General features: G+C 52.7%; 1 protein-coding gene and 1 non-coding gene across 7 annotated transcripts in view; both read right to left on the reverse strand.

Annotated features, from left to right (window-relative positions):
* Nucleotides 1–393: 393 nt before the first annotated feature.
* Nucleotides 394–505, reverse strand: LOC138093193 (U5 spliceosomal RNA). Its single transcript, XR_011146016.1, has one exon. It is a non-coding gene; the product is annotated as a U5 spliceosomal RNA (small nuclear RNA).
* A 91-nt stretch (nt 506–596) lies between these two features.
* UXS1 (UDP-glucuronate decarboxylase 1) overlaps nt 597–12,184 on the reverse strand; it is a 56,727-nt gene continuing 45,139 nt past the window's right edge. For 2 of the 6 annotated variants that reach the window (XM_068964152.1, XM_068964143.1), the window contains exons 10-15: nt 10,607–10,726; nt 10,102–10,145; nt 6,667–6,727; nt 5,012–5,069; nt 3,317–3,420; nt 597–1,331 (exon numbers count right to left, since the gene is read on the reverse strand). In XM_068964152.1, coding sequence (XP_068820253.1) covers nt 1,200–1,331; nt 3,317–3,420; nt 5,012–5,069; nt 6,667–6,727; nt 10,102–10,145; nt 10,607–10,726 — 519 coding nt within the window. In that variant the 3' untranslated portion in view covers nt 597–1,199. The remainder of the gene's footprint in view (nt 1,332–3,316; nt 3,421–5,011; nt 5,070–6,666; nt 6,728–10,101; nt 10,146–10,606; nt 10,727–12,184) is intronic. The other 4 variants (XM_068964188.1, XM_068964169.1, XM_068964180.1 and 1 more) reach the window with 2 other exon arrangements.

Consider the following 12,184-nt stretch of genomic DNA (forward strand, 5'->3'; position numbering starts at 1 on the left):
GGAACTGAGAAAAACCGAACACTAAACTTTGAAAGAATTCTTAGTGAAAGTGGAAGCTCTCAGTTTCTACAGCACAGGTCGGTAATGGCACTTACTTTTCTCCATCTGGTCTGTGCTCCCAGAGAAGGATACACAGTGATGCTAACCTTGGTACACACAGCAGAGAACACTGTATGCATAGTTTCAGCCCACATCCATGCACCACCTTACATATTATACCAACCTAGATGTTTACAGAACTTTCTTTAAAATCAAATCCACCATTATTTTTTTGTAGCCATTCAATCTTTAACATTAAATTCTCTAATATTTTTCTTAACATGCAAAGATGCACCATGCAAAGTAGAAAACCAACTGCTAAAGTGAGCTTAAATTTCTTTTTTTTTTTTTTTTAGCCTTGCAACAGCAAGGCCTCAAAAAATTGGGTACACACTCAGAATCGTTCCTCTTAGAAAAATTAGTAAAAGGCAGAAAATTTATATGGTCTGAAGAGAAACCAGAGTATGAGTTTCAATATTTTATTAAAATAGCATATTTAACAACTGTTAACCAAGAATATTAATTTTGTCCCACCCACCCCAACCCCATATGCAGCACAACACAGTAGTGATTTCAAATATCCTTGATCGTGATAACAAACAGAAACATTTCAAAGTCAAGTTTGCAACTAAAAACTAGACCTTGGAAAAATTCTGCATTAGAAGAAACATCACAAGGCTCTCGAGCAGAATTCTTTTCTCTGCCTGAGAATTAATGCAGTATGCCACCCACCTGACATTACTGCTGGTCTGCTTTTTCTCCTCTATGCATAGAATAACGTCTCATTTATAAGTACCCACTTCATAAATAAATCGGCATTTTCACCTCATTTAATGTTCCTTTTCAGCTTCACAAAGAAACCAGTAAATAAAACTGTCGACGACAGTCACGACATAGGCTCTCACAGCAAGATAAAAAACTTGAAAATATGCAGAGATGCATCGACGCTATTTTACATAAAAAGATTTTAAAAAGTGCAAGGCAAAATCTGCAGTTTTTTTAGGGGAGTTTTTAGGCACATCCATTTCTTAAAGCAAGCTTCAGTATGAATTCCAGTTTTTTTCTTCATGACACCTGTTTTAGTTAGTCTTTCTTTAAAAAAAAAAATACATCCTGTCAAGTGTGAAATAGGGCACCTACGGTCCCGAAAGGCGAGGTTTTCAGTTATGGCGTGTCCGTCCTTTTTTTATCCTTGCCGGCTTTGGTTTGGGGATGTACTGGTTATTTGCCTGGTACTCAAGTTCTTTCCGGAAGTAGTGGATGGCTTTGTTTAACCCTTCCTCCAGCGGGACCTGTTTAAAGAGAGGGTGAGGATGAGGGGCAGCCCCCGCCTGTATGGTGCACTAGACCACCAGGTGTGCCCTTCTTCTCAGGAGTCTCCACGGAGGAAGATGCTCAGGAAGGCAGCCAGGTAAGAGCCACACACCTGACTCTGCTGGGGACACCCACCCTCTGGACCTTCACCCTTGGGGACCTGACACCTTCTGCTCTGTCACCACCCCCATGGGACCCGAGAGCCTCTGCATCATCACCCACCCCTCCGGGGACCTGACACCCTCTTCTCTGTCACAGCCCCACCCCACCCCCCCCCACCCCGGAAACTTGACACCCTCTGCTCTGTCACTCCCAGGGAATCGAAACCATATGCACCTTCACCCCTGGGGACTCTTCACCCTCCGCACAGGGACCCGGGACAACCACTGGGCAGCCTCATACTGTGGAGGCCGCCAGAGCAAACACAGAGCAGGAATCACAGCAGGTGCCCACGTCGTGCAGACACCACGAAGGACAGGAAAGCAGCAGCCCAAGGGCAGCCCACCTGGAGAACCTGGGGGACAGCCAGCCCGGGGAACGGAGGACCCTCGCCCCAGGAGGAGGGCAGTCTGCTCAAGGGGCAAGGGACCCACCCCCGGGGGGGGGGGGCAACCAACCCGGTGGGGAACACACGCTCCGGGTGGGGGGAAGTGAGCCTGGGGAGAACCCAGACCCCAAGGAGAGGACCAGTCAGCCCAGAGAGGACTCACAGCCCAGGAGGGGGGCAGTCAACTGCGCGGAAAGGGGGTGGGGAGGGGGACCCAGGCCCAGAAAGGAGAGCAGTGAGCCCTGGTAGGACAGTCAGCCTGGGGGATAGAGGGACCACAACCCTAAGGGGGCCAGTCAGCTCAGGGGGAGAAGGGGACCCAAACCCCAGGTGGACTCAGTGAACCCGGGGAGATGAGGGGCCCATGCCCCAAGAGAGGGGCAGTCAGGGTGGGAGGACATGGGGACCTTCACCTGAGGAGGGAGGCAGTCAGCCTGGGGGTATGCACTCCTCAGAGATGGGGCACTGAGTCCCGGGGGGACAACCCATGTCCCAGGGAGGGGGGCAGCCTACCAGGAGGAGACAAGGAGAGCTTTGCCCTGGGGCGGGAGGGAGACCTTTGCCCCGGGGCAGGAAGGAGACATCTGGCCAAGGAGGGGAGCAGTCATCCCCAAGAGGGGTGGAGGACCCAGGTCCCAGCACGGGGGCAGTCATTCCCAGGGTCGGGGGACAGGGGATTCTCATCCCAGGAAGGGGCAGTCAGCCCGGGGAGGACCCAGGCTGCAAGGTGGTGGGCCGTCAGCCTGGCGACTGTGGGACCTTCATCACAGGAAGGGGCATTTAGCCGACAGGGTGTAGTCAGTCCAGCTGGGCCAGTCAGCCAGTGGGACAGGGGACCCACGCCCCAGGAGGTAGGCAGTCAGCCTGGGGGACCCTCGCCCCAGTGGGGCAGTCATTCTGGTTGAGGGGGGCCCATGCCATGGGGGGTGGGAGTCAGCCTCTGGAACCTGGGGACACCAGGTCAAGGGCACAGCATTCCTGGCTTGGGGAGCCACACTGGGAGGCCGAAGGCCTTTAAGAGGGCAGGAAAAGCTGGGAGGTCTGCAGTTTGCAGGCTTTGGCTTCTCATTTGCCCACCCTGCTTGACCTTGGATGAGGTCAGACAGGTAACGGACACCAAGTTGGCCCCCCTCACCCATGATACCCTGACTGAACGGACGGCCAGACCCTGCAGGGCTACTCAGTTCTAAGGCTGCACTGTCGCCCCCTCAGTGAGGCTTTTGAAGTGAAGCCAGCGAAATGAGACCCTCGATGGCAGATGCCCCAAGAGTCCAGGTCACAACCCGTAATGGAGGAGGAAGGACACAGGCCTGGAGAGGACCCTGCCAGGGCCACCCCACTCGGCAGTGCCCGTAAAGGATAAACATGGGGAAAGGCCTTCTCCAGGGGGCAGCGATAGCCCTGACCCAGTCTTACCACTGGCTCCCACCCCAGCATCAGCTTTGCTTTCTTGATGTCTGGTTTCCTTTTCTGGGGGTCATCCTGGGCTTCAGAAAGAAACTGAATTTCACTCCCACTGCCTGAATATAAGAAGAAAAAAAAAACAATCAGGAACCACTGAGGTGTGATTTTTATACACCTGCACAGGAACACAGATGCAAGTCAAGTCCCACCTGCACAGGAACACAGATGCAGACGGTGTGATGTGTCCAAGTCCTCTCGCTCTGACTCCACAGGCCTGAGCCACCCTGAGGTGGGTGAGAAGGCAGGCCCCACACTGACCACCACCCTCAGCCAATATGGCCCACTGCCCACACTCCAGATGTGCCGACGAGCCATCCTCCAGGCATGAACACCCTACCAGAGCCCCTCGCCTGCAGTCAGGCCGCCTAATGAGCAGCATGCAGGGGAGTGAACGTGGGCCAGCCCTGGCCAACACCTTACATGGGCCTGCCCACTGACACCCTACAAGAGCCACCCTGAGCCTACACAAAGATGTCCAGCCACCCTGGACAGACCACATGCAGAAGGACGGGAGCCTGGCCAGTCCAGCTTCCTTGCTGGGCCCACACCCTGCCAGCCAGCGGAATGAAGCCATCCCAGGCCTGTTGGCCAGGCCTGCAGAAGGAGTTCCCACTCCAGAATTTGGAGTGAATAAAACAGCTGTTGTCTGAAGCCACTGGTGTTTGGGGCTGTGTGTCACACAGCCATCCTCCTGGGATTTAAACAAACTTCTCCACTTCAGTGTGAGCACGACTCTGAAGATCTGGTCACATGCAGGCTCTGCTCCGGGACATGTGGGCAGGTCTGTGGGTCTGTGTTTCTCACAAGATGGTGATGAAGCTGCTGGCTGAAGGGCCTCACTCAGGGTGCCAGGGCCCGGGGTCCAAGGTGAGCTTCCCCACTGGGGAAGAGTGGAGAGACCCCCAGTGGAGATGCCAGGGAAGAATGGAAACAGAGGCTACTGAGATTTCTGCCTTAGGAAGACTATCCCCTGTCCTGTCCGACTGTCCAGGCCCACATCTTGCTCACGCAGTTTAGCCAAACCCATTCCAATCTGGTTGTGTCTGAAACTCTGATTTCCTGATCGACCGTGGGAAGCAGACTCTCCTGAGACAGGCTCTTGGGAGCCCCAGGATACCTGTGACAAAGGGCACAGCCCGTGGACACCAGCAGCCCACGGACAGCTGGAAATACACAAACTGCTCGTGGCTTAAGAGCACACCCTCTCTGGAGCCACTCCCAGCGTCCACACCACCTGCCCGCTCGGCCAGGCCTGCACACGGGACCTAAAGCTGGCCACCAGACTCTTGTCAGGAGCACACAGGCCAGCGCTGCCCTCCTGCTCCCTGCAGTCCTGTGCTCGTCATGGCCAGCATGTGGCACCAGTCAGCGGTCACCGGTGCAGAAATGCTGACCACGTCACATCTCAGGCACCAGGGACAACTGGACATTCCCGCTACACAAAGACCTGATGTCACCACAGGGACCCAAGCCAGCCCCTTCCCCTTCATCTTTCCATTACTTAAAGCATCTCAGAACAGTGGGGCGCTCCTGACCCAGTTCTGCTTCCCATCCAATTCAGTCAGCGAGTGTTAACCATGCACTGTCCAGACAAGGTGTTACTAACTGACAGGCCAGCTTCACTCAGGGAGGCCCCGTTCTACTCACCAACGAGGTTTTTGATGAGCTGAGCAAATTCTAGGATGGTGTGTTCTTCTGGGTTCCCCTGAGGAGGAGAGGGTCTCTGGTTAGCAGTGTCGATGCAACAGGACGCCACCACCCACGTCCTCCGGGGTGCCTGCAGGCTCACGAAGTCACTGGACTCCCACCTCCATGAGGGTTCCGCAGGAGGCACAGCACAGCTGGGGGCTGCACTATGCCTGTCCCCACCTTGGCCTTGGTCGGGGCCAGCTAATGGGGACACGTTCCCTGGTCCAGGTACAGGATGGTGTCCAGGAGCAAAGGTTCCGTAACCGCAGTGTTGCTAGGCAGGAAAGCCTGGTTCTGCCAGCAGGCTCCCCTGGGACACTCGATACCCTGATGGGGCACCATGCTCACCACCTCGGTAGTGAAGACCCCTGAGCTCAGACACAAAGCCCAGAAACAAAATGGATTCAGAGATGTGGGCTGCGGGCAGCCAGCAGGAGAGACAGGACGTGGCTGAAGGTGAGCTGACTTCTGGGGGGTTTGAGGAAAATCATTTTCTCCTTCTCTTCCTCCCCTATACCTTCTAGCAGCCTTAGCTCCTTCCGTTCCTAGTCCTGCTCATCCCATCATGACAGACCACCATGAAGTCTGGCAACTGAATGTCCTAAGTACTCTTTGTTCTCAATCTCCTAAGTTCCTCTGAAGCAAGAAGATGACAGAGGCAGGCACGGTGTTTTTGTTTAACTGCTAACTCATGTCCGACTCTTTGCGAATCCTGGACTGCAGCCCACCAGGCTCCTCTGTCCATGGGATTCTGCAAGCAAGAATGCTGGAGTGGGTGGTTATTTCCTTCTCTAGGGGACATTCCCAAATCAGGGATTGAACCAGCATCTCCTGAATTAGCAGGCAGGTTCTTTACCACTGAGCCACTGGGGAAGCCCCTCGTACCATAAATACGTGGAGATTTTCTGCCAGCAAGAACCAAACACGAGCTGCTCTGCAGAGAAGCATATCCTCTGGCATGAGGGGTGAAAGGCTGGAGGAGACAGCAGGATAAACCACCTCCCAACCCTTCCAGGAGTGTCTGGGGCTACAGGAAGCCAGACATAAAGCTGCCTAAGGCGGGTCTGGGCCACCCGCAGCCCTGACAAGGGAGGGAAACCGTCCTAATCCTTCACTTTCTATGTCCCTGGAAAGCGAGCTTTATAAAGACTAGCTGCGGGAAAAGAAGGGGATGACAGAGGACATGGTTGGATGACATCACTGACTCAATGGACATGAGTTTGAGCAAACTCTGGGAGACAGTGAATGACAGGGAAGCCTGGCATGTACAGTCCACGGGGTCACAAAGAGTCAGACATGACTGAACTACTGGACAACAAAACTGCACGATACATGACGGAGAAAAGATATACTAACACCCCCACAACCAGAAGAGGCTTTGTGAGCTCCAAGACCTGGCCTCCAGGTGGATGGAGTCAGGTTAGTGTTTATTATGCGGTTCATCCTTCCGTTGCAGATACCTTACATCTTGGCAGACTCCTGTTTCATTCTGTTCTGTGATTTTTCCTCTAGTGCTGGTTAAGTGGCAAAGAGGCGCATGGGCTAAGCTTGCTGACAGCAAGTGAACCACAGCAGGAACTGGACTGCTAAGTGGGCAGTGGGGATGGACTCACCAGGTTGACGGGGCTGCTGACGTTGCTGTTCATGAGTGCCACAAGGCCATTCACCAGGTCACTGGAAAAGAGGGGAGGCCACTCAGGCGCCCGCTGATGCCCACAGGTGTGGTGCATCAGACACAGGCCACCTCCCGGGAGGAGAGATGGGACATCAGAATAAAATCCTGCACGACAGAGGGCATGGAGGATGCTCAAGTATTCTAGGAGACAAGGTAGTGTTAGGGAGCTGCCTTCTGTGGGCAGGTGTAGGCAGACGACTGGACAGGATGGGTGCTGAGAGATGGGGCTGAGTCCCCTACGCTGTGTATTTCTGAAACTGTTTAACAATTAAAAAGTAAAAGTAGACACACATCCAAAAGAGATGGTGTTTATGCAAGTTTCTGAGGAAAGATGATGTTTAACGTGAACCCAGGTAGTTGGCCCATACGGAAAAGCAGATGATTAAAAAAAAAAACAACAACAACAAGCTCCCCTGCAAAACAAAACAAAACAAAAAAACTCCAGTATGTGAGTCCTATACTGACAAGTCAGATAAAACAGACAACCCTGAGCGTTAAAACGAGTTCCCGGCGCTCTGGGCCTCACCTCCACCCCAGAGCCCTCAGCTCCCAGAGGGGACGGTCGGGGTGTCTAGATGCTGCCAATGGGCCGTGAGCGACTGGGCCATGATGCGGACTGTGAGGAGGCAAACTTCCCCTTACCAAGGTTTGCTTCTTATTTATAGAACCATTAAAGAGTGGTTTTGGTTTTGTCAAAAAAAAAAAAAAGTGCCTTTGTAAAAATGACACCTCAGTGCTACATAAGCACAGGCTAAGGCACTCCCCAAGCTGTGTTTCTGATGAGGTTGTGGGGGTTCTGCACACGCAGCCACCGGGAGCCTCTCCTTCCTCCTCCATCACAACCAGTAAGGAGCACTTTACTGTGCTCACCTCCGAAAGAACATCTTCATTTCCCCCTCTCCTTTAAATCAAAGGGAAAAAAAATCGGGGGGAGGGGGTTGCTATTTAACAAACACGATTTTCTAGGATCTTGTTTACAACCAATGGGTGTTTTGGGAACATGCCTGAAGTCCACTCTGCTCTTGCAGATCAAGCACAGATGCAGACAGACACTCGGTGACCCAGGATGTTTCCTCTCTCCTAGAAACGAACGCAGGCCCCTCCATCACTATGGCGGTAGTGACCACATCCCAACTCCCCCTCTGAGGACACACGTCTCTGCCTATTTGGAATGGAATTGAAAGCTGCTGTTCAGTAGCATCCATGGGTTTTTAACACTGAAATGGAGGGGGAGTGGTCCCCATACTAAGCTGGAAGGTGATAGCACCATGTAATCATTCGGTGGAGGTGGAGATGAGGCATGAATCTTTTATGCAACAAACCGTCCACTTCTAAGGTCAGAGTTGCATAGATCATATCCATTTAACCTGAAGTTCTTTTAAAGTGTCATTTTGACAAAGCTACTTTTTAAGATAACACTGCATTGCCTCTGTGATGGGGTGAGGATGCAATCTGCCTACGAGAGCACCAGGCACAGACAGGACAGGACATCGGCGCACAGGCCACCCTGAGACCCCAACAGTCACTCAGAGACTGTGCCATGCTGCTTCAAGGAAACCGTGGATTTTGGAAATGGGTAACTTAGTTCAGCAATGCAAGGTCCCGACACTGTGCCTTTTGATTAGTAACTGTGAAGTAGAAGAGTCTCAGTTTCTATAAACTAGCTTATTTAAAACAGCTTAGCCCTGGTGAGCTGACCATCTTGGCCAAGCCTTGAACAAGGTAGAGTGGAGGCCAGGGAACCTCGTTCCCCAAGTTTGGGGAGGTCGGGGAAGCCTCATGTATCAGGGCCCAGTGACCCCAGAAGCAAGACCAGCAGATAGCAAAGCCCCATGAAGAGACATTCTGCCCAGAAGGTCCCCAGCAACACACCAGTGACCGCATCAAGATCTCTAAGACACCAGACACTGGTGTCTGGTCAGTAAGGGGCACATGGGCTGTGCAGGGTGGGCAGCAAGGCGTGTCCTGTCCTGGCTGGGACAGAATACAACCCACGTATCACGTGATGCTTAAAAGACTTTAACCATCAGCCAAAAAAAAAGCATCTGAGAGGCTACTTTAAATGATTTCATATCTGATTGATGCCTTTGAAATAAGAATATGTTTTGATTGATGTCTTGTTTACTGTACAGACTCTGGAATATTCCACGAGGTGGTATGGCTGGAGGAGTCTGGGAGTCTTGATGAGGCTGTTGGAGGAGATTCAATGTGACTAAGATGCCAAGATCCCTGAGAAGTGCGCAGAGGGGTGGGGGGGGTGGGATGGAGATGTTTCACTAAAGCAGGTGGTAACTGATGCAGACATACCCCTCCCCCTAGCAGTCCCCACACTGACACGGACCTCGCCCATTCCCTCAGTGTGCATGGCTCTGGGGTCAAGTGCCCTGATCTGGAAACAGGCTGCTAGGTTGTGCTCAAATCCCTTCTTAGAATATTTGGGCAACAAAGTGGGCCAGTGACAAGATGGTCTCAGGCACTTTGCCCTCCTGGCCAACATACTAACAGGTGTGAAAAAAAAAAACACTGCTCATTATATACATTTACTCACAACGTTCCTCTGGACTAAATGTGAAAACTCACAAACACTTGCATGGGAAAAAAAAGAAAATCTACAGTGGTTACATGTTTAATTTTTTCTCTCTTTCAAGCCAGGCAAAAGTTAGGGTGACTCCCTGGGCCGGGGTGGGGCTGGTGGCTACTTGCCTCCACTTCCCCTGACAGCACCCCTGGGTGGCCACAGGGCACCAGGAATGGCGTTTCCTAGTGCACAAGGTACCAAAACACACAACTAGCATGTGCCCAGTGATTCAGGACACCACAGAACGATGCAGGACTCACCACCTCCTGGCACGTGGAAGAACAGTCTGGAAGATGTAACTGCTCACACAGTAACTCTTAGAACCTAGACTGCACTGTAAAACTTGTCACCAACCAAACTGGCTGACAAAAAAGCTAGATTTAGGAGGATGACCGAGAAAATGTAAATATCACCTGCGAGATAATTCAACAAAGTTATTAAAACTGCCTTTAACTGCGTGTAGTTTTGACAGCACATTCCTTGACAATACGACACTCAGCCTTATCTTTCCCTCAATGAAGACGATCTCGTCCACCCAGGAGGCCGTGTCCACAGGGTCTGATTCCAGCATCTGCGAGCCTGCTAGATGCAGAGGCCAGCGCCTCACTGGGCTGACCTGGAGACCTCGGGTGGCCGGCAGGGCCGGTGGGTCTGCCGACCAGACACTAGGGGGCAGCAAGGGACCAGCATGTCTGACCTCTGCTCACAGAGATCCCAGGCACCCACGGAGGAGCAGAGCAGTCAGTCCCGCCCAGGGCGGAGCAGCTCAGATGGGAGCTGCGCCCGGAGTCTTACCTGACGTACTGGAAGGCCCTCGTCTGCGACCCAGATCCGTACACCTGCGGAGAGATGACAGTGAGGGTCCTGAAACCACAGACAGGGACCTCAACCCTGATGCCCTCGGATCCAGAGGCTGCGGCTCCAGGCCCTGCCAGGTCACGTGGGAGAGGGTCCAGCCCCCATGGATGACACCCCAGGGTCCTACTGTGGGAAGGCCTCCACCAGACCTGGAACCTCCTCCAGAGGCACCTTGAGGGGCCCTGAGTACAGAGACACCCCTCCCAGGGGGAGGGGCCAAAAGCATGTAGAGGGGTCTTCACAGGCAGACCCTGCGCCCAAGGCACCAGGGTGTCTGTGGCTGGGGACAGGGTGATCTGAGCCCATCCTCAGTCACAGCTCCCAAAGGCTCCCTCCCTCCCTCCGAGGGCAGCAGGGACATGGGACTCAGGGCCAGCTCCCCTGGATGGGATGCCTGAGCCCCCCCAGACAACATCCCCACGCCCGCCTGCTGGCCACGCACTGTGAGCGGCTCCCCCTGCAGAGCCTGCAGGATGAAGTTGCTGACCACCCGGCCATCATTCATGTGCATTCGGGGCCCGAAGGTGTTGAAGATCCTGGCCACACGCACTTCCACGCCCTCCTGCAACAGAGAGAATGTGAGCCCCATGCCTCGTGGCTGCTCCTTCTGGATACAGGGGTCTTGCCCTGCACACACGGGATGTGTGTGCTCTGTAATTAAGCCTGGAGTCTGCAGAGTCACCCCAAACTCACAGGAGCCCCTGGTGTGAACACACTGCAGAAACCCGAGGCAGTTAATCGGGGCAAGAAGAAATGATGGGTGTACATTTTTTGCCCCAGGAAATAAGTATCTATTTTCTCAACAAGCATCATGCTATGCATCTCTTTCCCAATCTCTTTCACATAGTTTTGTGTAAATTCATCACTCAACAGAGATTTAAATGTCAGTGAATGTTTAATAGCTGATTTGAAGGAAAGTAAGACAGCACTTTGTCCTGGGAAAGGACCACATTGTACCTACATCCCCTCTTCTGCTGAAAAACTCATCTGTTTAGTGAAAAAAACAGACCACCTAGCACCTGATACAGGCGATCAGCTCAATGCCTGGGAAGATACACACTTAACACTGATCACAGCAATGGGAGTCCCACGTGGTGAGATTGTATACTCTCTTCTGCACGTTGTTTCCAACGTTTCTATTTTCATTACAATAAACATCTATTACTTCTGTAATTGGGGAAAACACACTTTCAAACATGTAATCAGGAAAGTATGTATTTTTTAAACCCCCAAAGCCTTCTGCAAACTATTAATTTCACAGGCTGCTTTGTCAGTGATAACTGTTTCTATCACCTAATCTGAAACAGTGAACTCTTAGAGCAACCCACCAGACAACAGACATGTGTCTCCTAGACCGAAGGGCACCCCCCACCAGGAGCAGGTGAGGGCTGTGGAGAGTGGGGACCCACACATGCCCCCAAGCCCACAGGGCAGGCCTTGCGGGGGGGCACTTCCAGACAGCTGGGACGCACTGCTCACCTGGGCAGATACAAGTCCTGGGGCAAGTGTGCTGACCAGAACCCACAAGTTACTTGGTACTGTTGGCCCAGACCCCAGTGTCACAAAAACTGCTGAGCCTGTGTCCACGGGCAACTCCTAGACCGGACACCAAGACAGGGATCAGTCTGCACACTGTCCCCAGGGGGATGCCCACTGTCACCCTGACTGCCACGTGACTTTTGCACACAGGCACCATCATCTGCTCGGGTTCTTGGTGGGCAGCCCTGGCAGGCGGCATCTGCAGCAGATGCGTTGGGCAGTGAGTGACACCTTCTGAGGGCCACCACCCAAAGGACTCCCAGTGGGTACATTACTGTACAGATTTTCAAGAGAGTGTGACTCTCTCAAGACCTGTGTGTGGGCCACAGGTCCTGGCATACAGTCAGTGCTCAATAAATGCTGGCTATGCTGCTACTAAATACCCTTAGTTATTATGAGCTCATCTCTTAATATGTACACTTACAACATTAAGTTACACTACTAATTTTTTAACAAAAACTGAAAGTTCAACAAAAACGAC

Source organism: Capricornis sumatraensis, chromosome 1 (assembly GCF_032405125.1).
Source record: "Capricornis sumatraensis isolate serow.1 chromosome 1, serow.2, whole genome shotgun sequence".
In the NCBI taxonomy this organism is placed as follows: Eukaryota; Metazoa; Chordata; class Mammalia; order Artiodactyla; family Bovidae; genus Capricornis; species Capricornis sumatraensis.